Here is a 22,399-nt window from a genome sequence, read left to right on the forward strand (position 1 = left end):
TCAGAATTATAATATTTCTGACTGTCTGAGGCTAAGTTGAATTGAATCAGGATTTTGAGAACCGGAATTGAATGGATTATAGAAATCAGTGATGATACCCAGCCCTAGTGAGCAGCCTAGGCCCGACAGAAGTGGATGTAGCTGTGGGTAATAAGAAAAGATGAAAAGAACTACTGATAACTTTTTGTTAAGGCCTGATCAATCTGAAATTCATAGCCAGCTCTGACACGGTGCCATCAATCTTTGAATGCTGAAAAGCACAGTGTATCCAGAAAACACATTATATGCTGCAATAAATGCACTGCCCAAGTGTCCCCTCTCCCACTGCCTTTCAGCAGCATGCAACAGCAAACAGGTCGTCAGGCCAAGATGATGATTAAGTTTAACATTTTCTACAATGTTGCCAAAGCACTTTAAGCACAAAATTTTAGTTAATAATTTAGAAATGAATATTGTCTGTATGGACAGCAATTTCCAAAAAGTGCACATGTAAAACTGCGGTGTTAAGCGATGCGGTTGAAAAATTTGAGGCGCCTTACTTTTGTGCCGGCACGTAAAAATTTTTAAAGTTAAGCGTGCATCGTGCGCCCATGGCAAAAAAAGTTAGTTTAGAGCCCTGACAATTTTCCTGAATAAGTTTTTACTGCACTGAAAACATATTTAACAATGTTCATTCTGTCTCTGAAACAAGATGTTTAGTTCTTTTTTCCAGTCCTTGTAGAGCTGGGCGATATAAGATTTTTTCATATCACGATATGTTTTTTTCATTTCAGGTGATAACGATATATATCACAATATAAGCCAAATAACTACATTTGTAAGATTTAAATGTGCCGTTGCTCACAAGTAAAATGTGAAATAATTAGCAGCTTGTTTTAATTAAAATATTTATTTCCCATAATAAGTTCAACAGGGTAGATGTACTTAAGGAACATGAGACTTCAGTTTCAGATAAATAAAGGCAAATATTGCAAACTACACAAAACGCAGCCACTAAAGCGTTTAAGTTTCAAAATAAAACAAACAAAACAGACCACTAAATTGTCAATTCCACTTAGAAACAAAATTTTAATTCTAAAAATAAATCTTAGTTTCTTTTACAGAAGAACAGACAAAATTGACTAACTTTTGTCAATATCAAATAAACTGAGAACTAAAAGGAAATTCTCAATCTCTCCTTGTTGTATAGCTTAGCTTTTCAAACAGTTTTATTAACAGTTACTTTAGTCTGAGAAAAGCCGAATGACGATTAGCGCTTTCAGTCAGAGACTGAGCATGCACCGTTTATTGTATTTCCAGACTTGCTTTCGCACAATTTACAGTGCGCGCTTACTCTGTTTTTGTCAGACTTGAAATAGCCGAAATACCTTCACACTACGGAACTTCTATGGCCCTTCCGCTCGACAATCTCTCCGCACTGGAACCATCATCGTTTTTTTTCTTCGGTAACCTTCGGTCACGCCTCGGTTGATTTTTCTCTAGTCGGCACACTCACTTCCTTCATTACCTGGGCAGCCCGGCTAGCTGCTTCCCAAACAAATACACATGTGCGCCTTGACACTTGTGCCGCACGTAACAAGTCACGCGACGTGACGCTGTGGCTGTGATTGGTTCGGCTCTGCGCTACTTAATTTGGATTGGCGGTTTTTTTTTAAGAGGACAAGAGAGATGAGGTCTATTGCAATAGTTTAATTTTTTCTATCGAGAAAAAGTTATTTCGCAATACATATCGTTATCGTTCTATCGCCCAGCTCTAAGTCCTTGAATTCAAAATTTCTTCTAGCTGGCTGCTCCTTGTGAACAGAGGGATTGAATGGAAGTGGTTGGCTGTGCTCACAGCCAGAGCTGTGTTTCTGAGCTGAAGAGGCAATAGTAGCCGTGTTGTCGTCCCTCTGAAGTTGAAAAACGTCCATGTCTCTGTGTAACTGGAAGAATCATCAGCTCAGAAGTGACCATAGATTAAATTCAGCCTCTCCATATACTGACTGCTCCGTTTGTTGTTTGTACAGTGAGCAGTGCCACCCTGTGGTTGTGAGTGTGCTGCCTATAAAAGCCAAAAAGGATCAAATAAGAATTGGTGGTGATGCAAAGATAGAAATTAAGGCAGAGGCATGTGAGAGTGTTAAAGATGACAAAGGTCTTCTGACCTCTTCTCCTGAATGAGGGGGAAACTGATCCTGGACTGGATCCTGATTCAGTGTCCTCATCATCATTTTTCTGCAGAGTAAAAGCAGTGACCAATAATGGCACCGTACATCTTAGTTATATCCACCTGTTTTAAGCATTAGTAAATCTTAACAAACTCTAAGTGTCATAATGAAAACAGGAAATGCAAAATGTCCATCCCGCCATCATTTGCAGAAAATGAAAACAGTCACTATTTTTAGCTGTATTTTTAACAAGATAGAGTTTTGAATTATATATTAAATTATGCATGTCTTCAATGACACAACATTCACAGTTATTAACAATGGAAAACACTAGACTCTATTTTATCTTCTGCTGTTTTGTTGGACTGGTTTCCAATGTACCACGCCTTGATTTACAGCAGTAAATATCAAGTTTTTGAGGAGTGCATTTCAATTTGTTGTTTGTTCTGAATGCAAGGACCTAAGGTTTCCCAAGGATTGTTTTCTGAGACACCATATTCTGTACGATACTCAGATTCAAGCTTTTTTTATTTTAAAATGCATTGTTCAAAAGCTGTTGGTTTAAGTATGAGCCTCTGCAGAGTTGGCTCAGAGTCTTTGAAAATAACTGGCTGGCATTGTTTTCTAGTTGTAAGAAATAAACGTACAGGCTGTGGTAGGATTATCACAAAGAAAATGGTATCAGAGTCAACTTTGACTCTAATCACCTTTAACCACTTCTTCATTGGCATTTCCTCTTTTCACCCTCTACTGCATAGAAAAATAGGCGAGGCAAAACCACAGAGGGCTGATTCACCTCTTTAAATTTAGAATAAGTTTGTGGTGTTTACAGAAATGGTGAGAACACAACATTCACAACAGACAGCATTTAGATGTTTCAAAACCTGGACATGTAAATAACATGTAAATTAGATCAAAATAGTCATTTGTAATTTGAAACAAAGTGACTCTTTAAATGCAGGCAGACACCAAATAAAATGCAGTTTTAGCTTTATGATCGAATCAGTCTTGCAAGTGCTGCCAAATCTGTAGCAGGATCGAAAACGGACACATTCATGCATTCCCTGTGAAGTTAAAAGCTTTAACTCACCTGTAGAAGAAGACAGCCAGTGTGATGCCACACAGAAGGAATCCAATTGCAGATGGAAGTATGAATGTAAAATACTTTGATGAAATCGATTCTGTATAAAATCAGCAGTGAATTAACTTAAATTGCTTATTTGATCTTTGCTAGAAATAATTATTCCTGTTTGTTGTTCCACCTACCTTCTGGGTTCTCAGACACAGTTAAATTCCATGTAATGGTGTGTACGCCATCTAGGCCAGTTATGCTACATGTATAAAGTCCTTCATCCTCAGGTTGAGCACTAAAAATACTCAGATTTGTAGGAAACTCGGGATTTATTTTTAGTCTGTTCGATGAAAATTTGAAAAAGTGCGATTCAGCTGGATAGAATAGTGAAAAAACAGATCTGCTGTTTGTCCAGGAGATTTGTGATGCATTTTCTCAGATATGTTACAAGTCAGCGTCACTGGATCTCCTCTGAATGCCAACATAACTCTGTTGTTTTCTTCAGGCTTCACTAAAGTTCAATGGAAACAATCAGTCAATATAAAATAACATCTGTATGTAATCTGGAATAAAAATAAATACATTTGAAACACAAATGTGCTCTTTACCTGCAAAGACACGCAGCATCACTAACAGCTGAATGAAGAGCAGCGCTGTTTGGTTCAGTTGTAATATCATGGCCGACAGTGAGAGAGTGAAACAGGCCTCATCTTCACCCCCAACTTTATATTTCTGAGGAGGAGGAGCTGATAAAAAAAGGAAGTGGTTAGTTGCTGCTAAGATCAGAGCTAATGTTGTCTTGCATGATTTGCAGAATGAAAGGTAACCTCAGAATAATGAATTAGTTTTATGACAAATTTGGACAATTCAAGAGCAGTCCGTCCTTCAGGAAAAAGAGATTCTAATACTAGAATGTGTCTCTCATGTTTCTCTTTAACTGCAAAGAAAGAGCACGAACAGGAAACTTTTCAAAGTGGAAATAATCGATACAGAAGTATGCACTGGGATGGATCACAGGTTTACTAATCACAATCATATCACTTTTACCAGATGTGGTATTTTTATTGCAGTTTTATTTGCCAATTGCAGTCAGTCAGTAAGCACAGTTGTCTAAAAGTTTATAATTAGAGTGCTGCACTCATAGTGAAAACGTGAACTGCATTACAAAGTGTTACCATACAACAAAGGAAAGTTATTTTGATTCATTTCATTGAGTGTGTGTAGAAGTATTTTTGTTTTATAGATATATGACTGATATAAATCTGACACTTATTTGTACACCACACTGCATGTGTGTGTCCTTAATCATACCCTTCACTCTCAGTGTCACCATGTTAGTGTTGTATTAGAGTATAACAGTAAAACAGGTAAATAATATATGAACATAGTTAGGGTTGGACCCCAATTCCTCCCTCAGTTATGCAGCAATATGCAAAGGCTTCTGGGGGGTTCTCATGATGTACTGAGTATTTGTTCTTCAGTCACCTTAATAGTGCTAATAGTGTTAATAGACCCTCTGCACTGAATCATACTTGTTATTAATCTCTGGCTCTCTTCCACAGCATGTCTTTTATCCTGTCTTCCTTCTGTCAGGGCAGGCGGGACAGACTCAGGCGCAGACTGAGAGATACAGTTAAACAGTTCTTTATTAATCCACACCGGGTGCACTATATACACGTGGGGGGGAAAGACCAGGGTTTCAGGGTTCTACAGGGTCAGGGAAAACCCACTACACCAACATAACTCTAACAATGATTCCCAGAATTTAATCCAAATACCTAATGGCAGTCATAGTGCTGTTGCCTTACCTGTCGAGGTCTGTGCATTCCTCTCTGGATATGCCTCCTCAGACCATCTCCTCCTTGCTCTTCAGACCTTCATGCAGTGTTATGTGTTGATGTGACATGCCAGAGGAGTTGGACTACCTGTGCAACCTCTGCATTTCTTTATTAACACATGTTACTTATCAGCTCATGCTACCAGCTGTGACACTGACCCTCACCAAATGCAAAACTAGTGAAAAAAAAACATAAAAGATGAGGAGGGAAAAAATCTCAGTTCCTCCAACTGTAAAAACATTCCTGTTTAGGGGTTGTTTCATTGTTGCCCTCTAATGAGCCGATTGTTTATTTCATTAACATCAAAGCAGCTGGAACTGATTAACAACCTCCTTTAGTACTTACCAAATCATATCTGAGAAGTTTAACTGGTTTGATGTGTTTATTTATGCTTTCACAGTGTATATATACTAGATGCCGAGTGGATTTTAATACAGTTATACATATATATGTAGTGGTGAGTGGTCAGCTGTCTGGGGTCTTCACAATAAAATAAAAATAAAAGCTGTCCATGTCTCTCAGTAACAGGAAGGTTCATCATCTCAGAAGTGAATATAGATTGAATTCAGTCTCTCCATATAGTAACAAATAAAAATATTAATTATTGAAGGACTGAATATTAAACAGAGACACACAAGACCCCATATAAGCTTTGATACCAAGACTCCAGGTCTGTTGTTTGTTATTTTACAATTTGTTGAACAAATCTATGGCCCCAAAGTCAATGACAGCTTTGACTCTTACCACCTATTTCTTTACAAGTGACATTTCCTCTTTTCACCTACTGCTATATAGAAAAATAAACCAAGCAAAAAAAAGAAAAAAGAAAAAGAATTACAGAGAGCTGATTCACCACTTTAAATTCAGAATAGGTTACAGTGCTTAGTTAAAAAAAAAAACTTGCTACTTGTATATAATAATCGATCATTTTGTGAAATAAAATTTTTAAAAATAGGAATAAAAAAAGAAGTTCTGGCCTCAGAAGTGAAATGAGGAGTTTTGCAGATGAATACTTGGTTTGGTGTGAGCATTCAGCCTCTGACCACTAATGTGATTATTTTCTTATTTAACTGAAATGAACTGAGTCAGTTCATTTTGAGTTTATGAATCTACTTTACCTGAACTACAGCATATATTTTATTTAATGTTATCTTGTAGGTGGTTTCTTTTTCATGCTGTAAATACATGATGGAAATATAACAATTTAAATCTTCAAGTCCATAAACATCATGATAAAAGGCACACAAACACATTTTCAGGTCCCTCTTCTCTTCTTATTTGATGAAGCCTTCAGATATTTGTAAACCTGGACATATAAATAAAACTAAACTGCTTGGTCAACATAAAAATAATCATTTGTAATTTGAGGTAAAGTGACACTTTAAATGCAGGCATACACAATAAAAACTATGTTCAAGAGTATTAAGCAAACCAGTCTTGAAAGTACCGACAGCAGTTCTGCAGCAGCATAGAAATAAGCAACATTCATGCATTCATCATGAAGTTATAAAGGTTTTACTCACCTGTAGAAGAAAACAGCTGGTGTGATGCCACAGACAGAAGGAATCCAATTGCAGGTGGGAGTATGTATAGAAAATATTGTGATGAAATTGAATCTGTATAAAATCAGCAGTGAATTAATTTAAATGGCTTGTTTGACCTTTACTAGAAGTGATTATTCCTGTTTGTTGTCCTACCTACCTTCTGGGTTCTCAGACACAGTTAAATTCCATGTAATGCTGTGTAGGCGATCTAGGTCAGTTATGCTACATTTATAAAGTCCTTCATCTTCAGGTTGAGCACTAAAATAATTAGCTTTGTAGGAACTCATGATTTATTTTCAGTCTATGAAATGAGAAATTTGAATGGGTGTGATTCAGCACAGTAGAATATTGAAAAACAGATCTGCTGTTGGTCCAGGTGATCAGTGTTGCATTTGTCTTGGATATGTTGCAACTCAGCATCACTGAGTGTCCTCTGGATACCAGCACAGCTCTGTGGTCGTCTATAAAAGTGTCTGAAGTTTAACAGAGACAATTAGTCAATATAACATTACATCTGTATTTAATCTGGAACATCTAGGAAATAACAAAACCTCAAACACAAATGTGCTCTTTACCTGCAAAGACATGACACACCACTAACAGCTGAATGAAGAGAAGTGCTGCTTGGTTTAGCTTGAACATCATGATCATCAGACAGAGAGAGAAACAGACCTGAACTTTACTGTCAGCTTTATTGGTATCTGAGCAGGAGCCACAAAAGGAAGAGATTAGTTGCTGTTTTGCTGAGCTAATAAACTAATGTATGTGAAAGTGTCACCATTTGTGATGTATACACGCAATGATTTACATGGATTTAATGTATGCAATGATTCAATTTAACTACATATCGTCACAATTCAAGCACAGTTATTCAAGAAATTAAACACAATTTTGTTTCAAATGATTTCACCTTGTAATTTAGTCACTTAGTCACTAATTCAGTCATAAATATAAGAGTAAAACCACATCTGTATAGTTTATCGTGCTGCACACATCAGATTCACATTGCTAGCTGACACTTCACAGTCGTGCAACATGTGTACTTGTTCTCATTTTCAGAGAAGATATTTATGTATGTCTTAATCAATAGTTCACCTTCACATGGCTAATTACAGAATGTAATTATTATTAATATTAGTATGTTTTTCTTTAAGAGACATATATAAATATTCATTAGCAACTAAGTGATGACATTTCATCGCAGGAGTCTTTTGCTGTGTTGCACACGTTCTGGTGAGAATGTGAATGTTTTGACAGCTAAATAACTAAACTTTATCAACACCTTTCAGGCACTAACTGAAGGTAATAATGTCTAAGCGGATGGATTATCCGCTTAGACATTATCATAGATTGAATTTAGCCTGTACATATACTCACAGCTCTGTTTATTGTTTTTGCAACAAGCAGTGCCACCCTGTGGTGAGAGAGCGCTACCTATATCAAGACAAAGAGTTCCTGATCTCTTCTCCTGACGGAGATGGAAATTGATCCTGGACTGGATCCTGCTTCAGTGTCCTCATCATAATTTTTCTGCAGAGTAAAGGTGTGACCAATAATAATATCTTAGCACTCTACAGAAGTTTCAGTTACCTGAATATATCAGACTGGATAAGTAAACACTGCATTAAAGTGACTAGTATAAACACAAAACATTGGTTTTTTTCTGTGTCCTTCACTTTGAGAATTTGCTGATGATTTTTATGGTGAAAATAATCATTACTTTTTGCTTTTTACCAAATTAGGGGTATTATTGATAGCTGGGATAGGCTCCTCAAATTGAACAAATTTGTATCTTTGAGCTGACAAATCTGCAGATACTGTGTGATGCTCTCATATCAATGAACCACCAGGGAACGTCTGTTAGAGTATTTGTTCCTATAATGAAAATAAATGCTATAAGTTATACTTCTGGTCAAAGGAGTTTGCGAAGAAAAGCGTCTGGACTTCTTTTAGTTGCTTGAAGACGTTTCACCTCTCATCCGAGAAGCTTCTTCAGTTCTTCAGAACTGAAATGTAAAATGTCATTCACATCCAGTCTGAACTAAAATAAATTATCTTTGATCTGTTTTCAATCTGTGTAATTTTTGAATATTGAAAATCAGATCTCTATCAGTTTCTATCAGAATTATTATTATGTAAACAAGCAACTTATTTAACACAGTACAATTCTGATACTGCTCAGTCTCACCATTAAAACTACCAGCCCAATATTATTTAGCTCTTCCCCTTGTGCCACTAAAACATCTATGACCAGGACAGCTGAGTTTATCCTGGCACCTCAGACCTCAGTCTGATGGAGATCTGGAGGATCTTGTCAGGTTTGCTGCTACATTAATATCTTAGGTTCTTTCTTGTCTTCTTAATATTTTCTTTATATATAGCTGTGACTCAGGAAGTAGAGTTTGTGAGTGTGTTAGACAAAAAAACAAAAAGTATACAATAAATATGCCTGAATGCAATTTGCTGAGTAAGAACACATTTCTCTTTCAGACCTTTGCCACTGAAGAATATGTGTGAAAATGCCACAGAAAGCACAAATGATATATTTTTTTTTTTTCTTGGATGCGTTATATCTGTTCTTGCTTTACTCTGGGCTCTTTGTGATCATCTCTAATTTCTGATTTTTCACTTCCTGTATTCCTATAGAACCACAGTAAGTTCCTGCTATAATGCGCTCTAAACTTGCCTCTTTCTCTCTCCTCCTCTCTGTATATAAGCTGTGAGTTCCCGTCTTCTCTCAAATTATCCTTCTCATGAAAATAAAAATTTGAAAATAACCAAAGGTATTTTTCTAGTTGCAGAATGGAAGCATGTATGTTGAAGAAGGGTTACCACAAAGAGAATGGCCCCAGAGTCAATGACAGCGTTTACTCTGACCACTTTAACCACTTTCACGCTCTCATTTCACTCGTTTCATTCTCAGCTGTACAGAAAAATAGGCCAACATAAAGAACAGAGGCTGATTCAAGCCTTAACATTTAGAAGGTTGAAGTTCTTACATAAGTACTGAACAAAAAACTGCAATATATTTATGTCTTTACTTAAAAAAGTTTTAGCTCAAACTTGATAATTCAGGTGTTCCTTTAAATCTTTTGACAGAAAAAACACAATAATGTATCTTCATATGAACTGAAAAGTTGGGGAGTAACAACAGAAAGTACACCCAGACACATTTATTCTGTGTTTTATTTTTTATAACACACTCACTGTTGATGGATGCAGTTTCAGTATTTTGCTCCATCACAGTTTACCATGTTTACTGGCAGAGCTGGATGCAATAGAGATTTTGCAGCTGCATTCTTGGTCTGGTATGAACATTCGCCCTGTGTCTGCTAATATAGTGATTTTGTTATTTAACTGAACTGAGCAGGTGCAGCTAAGAGGTGCAGCTTGGTTTGAATCTGTATGCATTTTACTTGTTAACGTTATTGTGTACTTGAATGTCCTTTTCTAACTTTGTTTTAAAACAAGATAGAAAGAGAAAATAGAAAGAATTTCAATCTTAAGCCAACGAACACCATGATATTTCCTTAGTCTTTTTCATATTTGCTGCAGCATCCAGATGTTTCAAAACCTTGTCATAAAAATAAAACTAAACTGTACGGTCAACATAAAAATAGTGATTTGTTGTAAAGTGATTCTTTAAATGCAGTCAAACATTCATTATGAAGATAAAAGTTTTTTTCTTACCTGCAGAAGAAGGCAGCTAGTGTAATTCCATATTAAAAGAATCCAAATGCAGGTGGGAGTAATTGTGGAAAATACTTTGAAGTGGATTCTATGTAAAATCAGCAGTGAATTGGTGGTCCTACCTACCGTTTTGCCTCTGCATGTCATGCAGTATAGGCCACTTCTGTCTATTATGGCACATGTATGAAGTCTTTCATCTTCAAGTTGAAAACTTAAAATAATTAGCTGTGTAGGCAACTCATGATTTATTTTCAATCTGTGAAATGAGAAAATTTGAATAGATGCGTCACTGAGTCTTCTCTGGACACGAGCATAGACCATCAGACAGAGAGAAAAATACCTGAACTTCACCGTCAGCTTTATGTGTATCTGTCACGTCTGCGAGGGCAGATGGCGAGGAGTGAGCAGAATGCAGAGCCAAATGCAGACAATGGAGGCAGAGTGAGGTGATGTACAAAGACAAGCCTTTATTTTGGACGAATGAATACTACAAACAAAATCAGAAGAAGATACGATATGTCCTATTTTACCTGCAACCAGTTAGTAACAATATTGTTTAAATCATGGAAATAACATCACCGTCAGATATTATCTGTAGATGTAGAAATTGTCAGCAGAGATTGCTGTTCAGATCTTTTTATTCCAAACTGTAGAGCGATTGATCCAGTGCATCTTTTCTTTTGCACACTTTGTTTTCTGTTCAGTTTTTCTCAGAACTGTTTTCTTGTCAGCTCACAGCTTGAACTGAGCCTCTCAACGTAATGACCAGAAAACAACCTTTAAAAAACAGAATGTATTTGGGGCGCTCACAGCAATGCAGAAAAACACAGAGCTAACTTAAACAGGTATATCAATTATCACGAACCTCCAGTTCTGTACATCCAAGTATTCATCTTAGACATCACAAAGGTTTAAGACCATCTTTTAAATCACACTTATCCAGTTAGTGCTAACCAACGTATCAATTTAGTTACATATCGTGTCATAACATATAATCAACTGTCACCATCTGCTGGCTTTTTAAAAGCATTACATGTTCCACTGGTTCCACTATGTGTTCTACATTTATGCATTTAACTTTGTTCAAAAGAAAAAAATCTTGCTAATCAAATCTTGTTTGGCATTATGCATGTTAATATGCATGTTGGTCAAACTCATTTTAAACTATGTGTCACTTTTCTCAAAAAGCACAGGCACCACTGCTATCCCCACCCACAACTGGAAAAAGTTTGTACCATAACTGGTGCAGATAAGTGGGGCTCAAGATACAAAATATTAATAAAAATGTTGCATATATAGAGTTTCTTGTCTTCAGGTTGCACACGAATATCATTATCTTGATTAATTTTCAGTCATTAAATAAAAATAATTTTATGGGTACACAAAGTTTAAGCACACAATATTTTAAAATATAAATAATGGAACATGTCAGTTTTAAAAAATAACTTTACAATTAGAAGGTCCAATATCTAAAATCTCACCACTAGAGGTCAGTAGATTGCAGTTTGCAGTCAAATGAACTGTGTCTTCTTACTCCTCTCATTTCATCTGCATAATCCTGGGTCGGGCCAACGCTGTAGGACAAACAACTCTGACTGCTTATCGCTGTTCATCTCTAGTGAGTGTATCAGAATGGGATAATGAGATATATAAGTCAGATCTTACTTTGGTCCAAGAGATTTTTTTTTTTTTTTTTTTTTTATTAATATGGTGCAAGTCAACATCAACAAGTCTCATCTGGACAACAACACAGTTCTGTACTTATCTATACCAATCTCTAAGATCTCAAGAAAAATTACAAAATGTCAAAACAAAATCTGTGAGAAAACTCAACATACACTCAGTCTACATTAACATGAAAAACCCATATACTGTATCTGGGAGTAGGTTGGTTAGACCTTAAAAAGTCATATAATTAATGGTAAATGAAGGTAACCCACATGACAATATAAATTATTTTACAAAATACTGTTTAATTACTAAATATTGAAAGATTTCTTTTAAAATGAAAATGAAAAATACTGTACATTTCATATACATATTTCATCAAAAATAATTAAGCTTTGTTTCTATTTAATAAACCAGCCAAGAAACTAAAAACTAATTTTCACTGATGTTCTCCACTGAAATGATTAAAAGATTAAAAAATCAAAAAAAAAAAAAAAACTGAAAACAACCACCTGTTGTTCCCTCAAAGCTCCATGTGGATTCTGTTTGGTTCATCCATTATTGCCATAACATGGATATTTATTCACTTCACCAGGTAGGTTGTATTTTGATAGCATTTGTGTATGTGCATGTCATTCTGTCTGTAATCATAACCTAAAATGTGTTGAATGAATTTGATAAAACCTGTATGGGTGTAGAGTGGGGTCATGTTAAAAACACCATTAAATTTTCTCTTACATCCAGCAAGGCCTTCAAGTTCACTTAATGTTTTCTTTTTCACAAATTGACAAAAAGCCTTATAACTTTGATTTCTTGTGGTATGCATTGGGAACATATAGAAAGTACCTCTTACCTGGAAACACTAATCTGATGGTGAAAGTGATAAAAATGTTGGAGGTATTTTAAACCATGTTCTTTGTTGCCATTGTCTGTACTGAAAAAGCAGTGATATATAGGGAAAGATATATGGGGATTGTAAATATAGTGTATTATTTTATTATGACTTGGTTATGTACCTTTCAGTAACCGTTATAGCCTTTTAAATACATTAATATACAATGTTCCTGAATACGCGTTTTCACTGCACTGAAAACTTATTTAAAAATTCATTCTGTCTCGGCAACAACATGTTTAGTTCGTAGTCCTTGAATCCAAAATTTCTTGGCAACAGTAGCCCTGCTGTCCTCCCTATGATGGCTTTCCCTGCAGTTTCAGCTTTCAAGTTGAAAAACGTCCATGTTTCTGTCTAACTGGAAGACTCATCAGCTCAGTAGTGACCATAGATTAAATTCAGCCTCTCCATATACTGACGGCTCTGTTTGTTGTTTTACAGTGAGCAGTGCCACCCTGTGGTTGAGAGAACGCTGCCTGTAAAGACCAAAAGGATCAAATAAGAATCGGTGGTGACACTAGGAAAGTGTTACAGATGACAAAGATCTTCTGACCTGGTCTCCTGAATTAGGTGCAAACTGATCCTGGACTGGATCCTGATTCAGTGTCCTCATTATCATTTTTCTGCAGAGTAAAAGCAGTGACCAATAATGACAGCGCACATCTTAGTTATATCCACCTGTTTCAGGTCCATTATCATATGAGAGTTGGTTAGTAAATCTTAACAAACTCTAAATCTTATAGTGACCACAGGAAATGCAAAACGTCCATCACTGTGAGCAGGGCCGTTGCTAGCCATTTGGGTGCCCTAAGCACAAATGCTTTATGGTGCCCCCGCCCTTAAAAAAAAAACAAAAAAACATTAATACTTTTGAATTTCTCAGTGGAATTTGTTTAATTAAATAACAACAAACATGACAGTTAAACAAATAAATAAGGTTAAAGGAGGTTAAAATACTGTTACAAATAAATACTCAGGCCCCTTTGGAAAATTAAAATCAGAGCTGACATTAAAAGGACCTCTCTCGCACAATTTCAACACGATCAGCATCTACAATGTGAGCTGGCCAAAGAGCAGGATCGGTTGAAGGGGCACACATGTCTCCACAGTGTCACTTTCTGATAGTCTCTCAGTGACAGGACTCTCAGTGGTACTTGTGTATGGAACTGTACCTGAACTGGTGGTTGATGGTTCTTGTTCTTCTTGGCTAGGGATTGTTGCAGGGTCTACAATGGCTGGTGGTTGATGTCCAGGGATGGCACTACTACTGGATGGTTCATCCTGTCCTTGAGATCCTCCTTGAACATATTTAAGCATTGACCCTGCATACAAGAGAAAATATTCAGGATTTTACAGAAATACAATTTTGAATCTACAGTAGGCCTACGAAAAATTGCATTATAAGACTAATAAATTAAGTAAGTCACTGGTACATTTAAAATTACTAACTATATTTTACATGTATAGATTTTCATAATGGCAAATGGCAATATAAACATGCTGTACATAATTTGATATAAATGCAAGTAGGAAATCTATATTATTGAAGATATAGGTTTCATATTACACTGTAATATGAAACCTATATCTTATTTATGCCGCATAAATAAGATATGCGTCTTTATAGATATCCTGAAATGCAGCAACATACAAAGTAATCTTGTCTAATCTGATAATAATACTTGACTGCATCACTGACCTATCCCAAAGTTAAGGTTAATCAGTAGCATGCATGACGTTAGCCAGCTAGCAACCTGAGGAGGGAAATGCTAGTCTCACGATTGCTAACGTTATCTGAAAACCGTCAATTGAGTGACCATGATGAGTTGCTTTTAGTAGTCCATTCTATATTCATATCCACAACGTAAACAAACTACCCAACATCAATCATTTGCAACATTTGTTAACACAGTATGAACACTGCTAACAGGAGCTATCACAGAGTTGACGGACATGAGCGTGCAAGCAAGGGCTACAATAATGAACTTTTTTTATTGTTATTATTTAAACATTGCCTTACCCGCAAGCGACGCCTGAGTTTCATCACGCTTCCTCTTCTTCTTTCTTTTCTCCGCTCCCGACTCCTGTTGCCGTTTCGAGGCCATGTTCAAACAGGTGTTTACCAATACCGAATTGAGGCATTATAGAACAGACCACTGGGAGTGGGGTGGGGGCACCAGGAGGAGACTGGAGACAGGGCACAAAGCAGATTCACCCCTTTTCTCGGGAAAATTGTTTTATGTTGCTTTTGTATTGTTTAACCATATTAATGCATATGATATTTATAGTATTAATATGGTTTACTTTTTTTTTTTTTTTACGACCCTGATTTTTTTGGTGCCCTACCGGCCATTTGGTGCCCTACGCAGTGTGCGTTATGTGCGTTTGCGGAGCTACGGCGCTGACTGTGAGAATTTCCAGACAGTGAAAGCAGTCACTATTTGTAGCTGTATTTTTTAACATGATAGATAATGAATTGAATTATATATTGAATTGTTTATATATTAAAACATAATTTGCAAACAACACCAAATGAAAATACATATCAATAGAAAACATGAAAACTGTCCTTGAAAGCTTTCCTTTTTTGTATAGTAACACTCTGTAATACAGCTCATTTTGTTATATATAAGTACAATAATCTAACTATATACTGTTACACTCTTGTGCTTGCTCACTCGCTGCGACTTACCTCTAAAAACAAGTGTTACGGCCGGTGTTCCAGATCAACTGGCGTTTAGATCAACTGGCGTTGGTCGAACAGATGTGTGGCAGACTTGCGTTTCAGGAGCTGCCATAGCTGGACTGGCCATCGGGCATACCGGGCATTTGCCCGGTGGGCCGCTGGCGATTTTTTGTTTTTATGGGCCGATGGATTTTTTTATTTTTTTTTTTTTTTTTTAGGAAGGGTATATATAATGAAAGGTGTTGGATTGGCCAATTGGTCATGATCGACTCTGGGCTGGACCAATTACAGCCGAGGAGGCCGAATGCACCCTCCCCTTGTTCAGCAATCTTATAGACGAACTAAAGAAAATGGAGAACAAAAAAGGAAAGGAGGTGTTTATGAAAATATCACTAAATCTGTCATTTATTAATTTTAATATTAATTAATGATCATGTCTCACCTCTAGTGTTCTTGGTCTTAATTTAAGGTTTCTACCATGTGTTGTAGATAGTTCAGGAGGTTAACTCGACCAAGCAGTCTTTTTGTTTCCGCTATGTACTGTTTAAAATCCAGAATAGGGAGGATGGTGTAGGTTTAAGTTTATTAGATTGATACATATATACCAACAAGGCAGTGTACATCAAAGCAGTTGTTTTCATGCAAAGGCTTTATGGTTTTCCTATAGCGATTGACAGATGACGTGACTTTCGCGCATTGCATGCCAGGAACTCGTGGCAAAACAATCCAAATACCGCATCAAATGCAAGCATTTGCAGCACCATAAAACGTTCATTCTCGGTTCCAATACCTTCTTGGTTTTTCTTTGCCGCACAAAAAGGAATGTACAAAACTAAGGAGAACAATGCCGGACCATACAAAGACAGACTCGACGAAAAGGCAAAGAAAAGATACGAGGAAAAAATCAAAGGAGTGAGAGGGTCAGACCCTCACGAGCACACAAAGTGGACAAAAGACGTTAGCGTGCTGCCCAACTTTAACCACGCTCAGATTTATAATTATATGGATCTTGGGTGAGTGCATACACTCATGAAGTTTTAGTAACTTCAGGTCACTGCAACAAGCCCGGTACAGTTTACCGACGGATGGGTACAGGACCTTGAAATGCACCGTGTAGAACGAAAGACCATGTACAAACAAAGGTAAGTTTACCAGTCTCACAAATCGTCTTCATAAATACACAATCGTTAACCGTTTATTAATATAACCTTTGAGCTCAACGGTAATTAATTAGTAGTGGAAATAATTTCTGGTGACAATAATATTGTATGTTGTAATCGCACTGGACAATTAGTGATACAAAACAACTGTTTTATCCTGTGAATAAAAGTATATGTTTTTGTCAATGTACCCTGGTAATAACAGAAGCGAAACGCAATATTATATACAATAAATAAAGAAGCATAGCGTGACAATTTCTGTTCAGCGCCAGACTTGCTTGTAACCTATATCACCAATTATGTTAAGAAAATGACGTATTAAGTACTACAAAACACTGACCTTTGTGGGAATGCTTGGAGCAGACTAACATGTGAGCTGGAGTGTTCTGAGACGTTATATTTGGTATATCTAGACCATCCGTTGGCTCTTACTTGAAACATGGCTTAAAAAATTTCTCTTCAACGACATAATCCGATAAAAACCCGATCTCTTTACCCGTCGGCTTCCGTGGCTGTCATGCGACCGGCTATTGCAGTTAATAATACAACAGCTTCTTGCCATTTTTGGGTTTCTTTTTATCGCTGTGTAACTGAGTTCAATTGAAAGCCTGCGTGCGCTAGTACCTCTTGCCTCAAGTTCCCAGAATCCTTTGCGGTTTTACCCTGAATGACGTCACATTTTCAATCTCTATCCTGGTGGGCCGGTCTCTAGTCAAAATGCCCGGGCCGATTTTTTTGTCCCAGTCCAGCCCTGGGAGCTGCTACCGACAAACCAGCAAAAAAAAAAAAAAAAAAAAAAAAAAAAAAACGCCAAATGTGTCATCTGTGACACTTGTGAGGTTATCTCAAACACACTCCGCCAGTCTTGATGCCGTTGAACAACAAAATGTTTAAAAATGTCGCGAGTTTACCTGGTGATATCCTCATGCGCGACGCGATCGCGAAAACAGCAAACAATTAACACCACGCCGATGTTGTTCACAGGACAGCAAGAGTAAACGATCGGGAGACTCTAGTCGTCGTTATCGTCCCCTCGCACGTTTAATTTCTCCGATTTCAGCGTTTTTGCTTCACAACTAAAGCGTGCAGTTTACTTTGTGTGCACTAACATGGACTCGAATCAACCAGCGCCACCTCTGGCCAAGTGCCACAGCCTACAGCCAGATTAACTTGTGACACACATCTGCACCACGTTTGAATTAGTTTCATGCACAATACATTTGTACCTTTCAATTGTGTCTGTTTGTGCGTCATGCAAATAAACCTTTGAAATGAATGAAATGACACTAATATTTCACTAGTGTTGTAACATCACATGTCGTTAGCGTAGTCTGCTTGTGTCTTTGCTCTGCGAACAAACATTTTAGAGTTGGTAGTTATATACAGTCTGTATAAGTGTGGTTAATCTAATAAACATTTGTAAGGAGATGGCAGTTACTGTGAATGTACAGCAGGTGATTAGTAATAAACAGTCAGACAATGACCCTGACAATCTCATTCAGTCTTGCAGATTGAATGCACCTTCATGAAAGTGGTACCACACAGTGTGTGTGGACTTCCCCTGTGCAGAAGGCGACTACAAATGTTGTGGGTGCTAAATAAACAGAAAAAAATTGATCCCTGTTGTCTTTGCTTACTGATTGTTTTAGTGTTGACAATCCACATTGCTGGGATTGCATCTTTCAACATGTTTGTGGGTAGATTTGGATGTACCGGGGTAAGTGCAGCCACTCAGCCTCTACTCAATGTGATCATAGCAGCAGGTGCAGATGTGTCACAAGTTAATCTGGATGTAGGCTGTGGCACTTGGCCAGAGGTGGCGCTGGTTGATTCGAGTCCATGTTAGTGCACACAAAGTAAACTGCACGCTTTAGTTGTGAAGCAAAACGCTGAAATCGGAGAAATTAAACGTGCGAGGGGGACGATAACGACGACTAGAGTCTCCCGATCGTTTACTCTTGCTGTCCTGTGAACAACATCGGCGTGGTGTTAATTGTTTGCTGTTTTCGCGATCGCGTCGCGCATGAGGATATCACCAGGTAAACTCGCGACATTTTTAAACATTTTGTTGTTCAACGGCATCAAGACTGGCGGAGTGTGTTTGAGATAACCTCACAAGTGTCACAGATGACACATTTGGCGTTTTTTTTTGTTGTTGTTTTTTTTTGCTGGTTTGTCGGTAGCAGCTCCTGAAACGCAAGTCTGCCACACATCTGTTCGACCAACGCCAGTTGATCTAAACGCCAGTTGATCTGGAACACCGGTCTAGGAAACCCGACCGCAACAGGAAGAGTGATCCATCCCCTGCTCGACCCCAAGCAGCACATCACACAATAATTAAAACATGAAATAGTTTATTTACAAACACGAAACGAAAAATGGGTTCACAGGAGTCACTCAGGCTTCGGGGTGGACGCACGCCAAAATAACAAACAAAAGGGGAAACTAACTCAGAGGAGCGATTGCTTACCTAGCCTCAAAGAAACATAACCAAACACCAATCGCTTACCTCCCTGACTAACTAAACATGAGAAAACTGTACCCAACTGAAAAGGCGATCCACCCCTACTTCCTCCTGGACCAGCAAAGCAACACAGGGCATGTCGCAGCCCCAGCCGGTTGGGGTAAAACCGAGGATGGATAATTGCCGTCCTCAACCGCGCCGTCTTATACTCCGCCTCCAGAGCAGCATCCAGTCCTGGCGTACCATCTTCGGGATCCACCACTCCTGGAGGCGCACCTGCACACTCACATTTGCATGTCATAAACCCAACCGACAACGGCAGCCGTAACACAAGTTAAACATAAAAATACCAGGCCATACCTGGTAAATGTTTATGTTTAGTTACACCTATGATCCAGTTATCCTTGAGTTATCCTCGTCTTCACAAAGCAGGAACTCCAGCAACACTTGAGGAAGATGAACAACTTTAATAACTGACCGCTGCATTTCGCTTGTGGCCTTCATCAGGGTCATAGTAAAACATTGTGAAAATTGCTTAAATACAAGACAGGAAACCGGAAAAATTCAAATTAACCAGTCAAACTTCATAGATAGGTCAGCTGACATATAATAGGTAGGTATTGGTTATTTGGTTAAGTCACGCCCAAGTAAATACTGGACTAGATCATTAATGATGAGGAGGAGGGGCGTGACATAACCTTCGATATGTCTGAAAATAACACATGCATGAAATGCATAAGAAGGATACTATAAATATACACACAGATTTAAAAAGAAAAAGAAAAAAGGCAGTATTTAATAGTAAACTATTGTACTTATTATTAAATACTGCCCTTTTGGGGTTTTTTTTTAAATCTGTGTGTATATTTATAGTATCCTTCTATGCATTTCATGCATGTGTTATTTTACTTATTTTACGATTTACTTGGGCGTGACTTAACCAAATAACCAATACCTATATGTCAGCTGACCTATCTATGAAGTTTTGACTGGTTAATTTGAATTTTTTTCTGTTTCCTGTCTTGTATTTAAGCAATTTTCTACAATGTTTTACTATGACTCTGATGAAGGCCACAAGCCGAAATGCAGCGGTCAATTATTAAAGTTGTTCATCTTCCCTCAAGTGTTGCTGGAGTTCCTGCTTTGTGAATTCTTTCATCCTCTCCATGCACCTTGGAAGTAGGTGAAGTTGTGCCAGAAATTTTTGCTGCGATTTATCCTCGTCTTCTCTCAGATTATCCTTGTCATGAATTCAGCATTACAATTTTGTTGTCCTTCTTATTGCCGGATCTCAAACTGAGACATCAAACTAATATCCAGACTCATGGCTTGTTCTTTTTCTTTGTTCTCCAAAATCTTTAGGTTTAAGTATGATGAGCCTCTGCAAACTGGGCTCTGAGAAAATAAACAGCTGGTATACTTTTCTAGTTAAAAAGGAACATAGAGGTTGTGGTTGGATAGAAAATGGCCCTATACTCAACTTGACTCTGACTCTAACCACATTTAAACATGTCTTCACTACTGACATTTCCTCTTTTCATCCTCTACCGCATAGAAAAATAGGCCAAGCTAAAGCACACAGGGCTGATTCACCTGTTTAAATTTAGAATAGATTTGTGGTGTTTGCAGAAATAGTGAACACAAAAATTCACAAGACACAGCATTTAGATGTTTCAAATCCTGAACATGTACATAAAATTAACGGCTCGGTCAAGTAAAAAATAATCATTGGTAATTTGAGATGAACTAACTCTTTAAATGCAGGCATACACAATAAAAAATGTTGTTCAAGTTTAATAACGAAATCAGTCTTACAAGCACTTGCAACAGTTCTGCAGCAGCATAGAAAAGAGCAACATTCATGCATTGATGATAAAGTTATAAAGGTTTTACTCACCTGTAGAGGAAGACAGCTAGCGTGATGCCACACAGAAGGAATCCAATTGCAGGTGGAAATATGTATAGAAAATATTGTGATGGAATAGATTCTGTATAAAATCAGCAGAGAATTAATTTAAATGGCTTGTTTGACCTTTACTAGAAGTGACTCATCTGCCTTTTTTCGCTACCTACCTTTGGGACTCTCAGACACAGTTAAATTCCATGTAATGCTGTTTACACCACTTTGGCCTGTTATGGTACATGCATAAATTCCTTCATCTTCAGGCTGAGCACTAAAAATAATTAGCTTTGTAGGGAACTCATGATTTATTTTCAGTCTGTGCAATGAGAAACTTGAATAGGTGCGATTCAGCACAATGGAATATTGATAAACTGATCTGCCGTTAGTCCAGGTGATTAGTGAGGCATTTTCCTTGGATATGTTGCAAGTCAGCGTCACTGAGTCTCCTCTGGGCACCGTCATAGCTCCGTTTTCATTTTGAAGCATTACTGAAGTTTAAAGGAAATAAAAATATAAATATATCTTAATATAACATCTGGATAGCTCTAACAGTGTATAAAGTTTAACGGAGACAATCAGTCAATATAAATATATATCGGTATCTAATCTAGAAAAAGAATCTTAAACACAAATGTGCTCTTTACCTTCAAAGACATGACACATCACTAATAGCTCGATGAAGAGCAGTGCTGCTTGGTTTAGCTTGAACATCATCAGACAGAGAGAGAAACAGACCTGAACTTTACTGTCAGCTTTATTTGTGTCTGAGGAGGAGCCACAAAAAGGAAGTGGTTAGTTGCTTTATTGCTGAATTCTGAACTAATGTATGTGAATGTGTCACCATTTGTTGAAACGATAATTTACATGGATGTAATGTATGAAATGAATCAGTTTAACTAAAAATTGTCAAAATCCAAACACAATTCAAGAAACTAAACACAGTTATATGGCAAATAACTGGTAGCACCACCTGTGGCAGTTCAGATGCCTCACAGTCTGGTGGGTCCATTTTCTAGTCACAGGAATGAAAAGGATGTGGTGGAAAGTTTCATCATGGAGCTGACAAATATGCAGATACTTTTGGACGCTTTCACATCACACTGTAAAATGATATGACTGCACTATGCTGTTGCTGGTGACCACAGTTAATTCTACAAGACATGCTGTGTAAGTAAACAAACAACAACAGTTTGGTCTGCATTTCTTGAAAGATCACATCCCCAAACTTAGTTTAGAGGGTCTACACTGTATATAGTGAAGTCTGCAAGTTTTCTAACAGCAAAATCTGTTTTGTGCCCAAAATCATTTTGCACATCATTAGAATGAAAGTTA

General features: G+C 37.4%; 1 protein-coding gene and 1 long non-coding RNA gene across 2 annotated transcripts; both read right to left on the reverse strand.

The window, feature by feature from the left end:
• Positions 1 to 1,827: 1,827 nt before the first annotated feature.
• Positions 1,828 to 21,778, reverse strand: LOC120433444. The gene is made up of 5 exons (XM_039599652.1): positions 21,712 to 21,778; positions 21,238 to 21,555; positions 21,062 to 21,152; positions 2,148 to 2,217; positions 1,828 to 2,044 (listed from the first exon to the last, which is right to left on the reverse strand). The coding sequence occupies exons 1-5, from the start codon at positions 21,776 to 21,778 to the stop codon at positions 1,943 to 1,945; spliced, it is 648 nt and encodes a 215-aa protein (XP_039455586.1). The 3' UTR covers positions 1,828 to 1,942.
• Positions 13,208 to 14,079, reverse strand: LOC120433445. Its single transcript, XR_005608564.1, has 3 exons — positions 14,027 to 14,079; positions 13,408 to 13,477; positions 13,208 to 13,330 (listed from the first exon to the last, which is right to left on the reverse strand). It is a non-coding gene; the product is annotated as an uncharacterized LOC120433445 (long non-coding RNA).
• Positions 21,779 to 22,399: the final 621 nt, after the last annotated feature.

Source organism: Oreochromis aureus, linkage group 16 (genome assembly GCF_013358895.1).
Source record: "Oreochromis aureus strain Israel breed Guangdong linkage group 16, ZZ_aureus, whole genome shotgun sequence".
In the NCBI taxonomy this organism is placed as follows: Eukaryota; Metazoa; Chordata; class Actinopteri; order Cichliformes; family Cichlidae; genus Oreochromis; species Oreochromis aureus.

What these genes read in the sequence shown, in the direction of transcription:
- LOC120433444 (XM_039599652.1), bottom strand. Translation starts at nt 21,778, where the DNA reads ATGTTCAAGCTAAACCAAGCAGCACTGCTCTTCATCGAGCTATTAGTG. An exon ending in TGTGTCTGAGAGTCCCAAAG is followed by an intron (nt 21,153 to 21,237) that starts GTAGGTAGCGAA and finishes GATTTTATACAG; the next exon opens with AATCTATTCCATCACAATAT. An exon ending in CTAGCTGTCTTCCTCTACAG is followed by an intron (nt 2,218 to 21,061) that starts GTGAGTAAAACC and finishes TTTACTCTGCAG; the next exon opens with AAAAATGATGATGAGGACAC.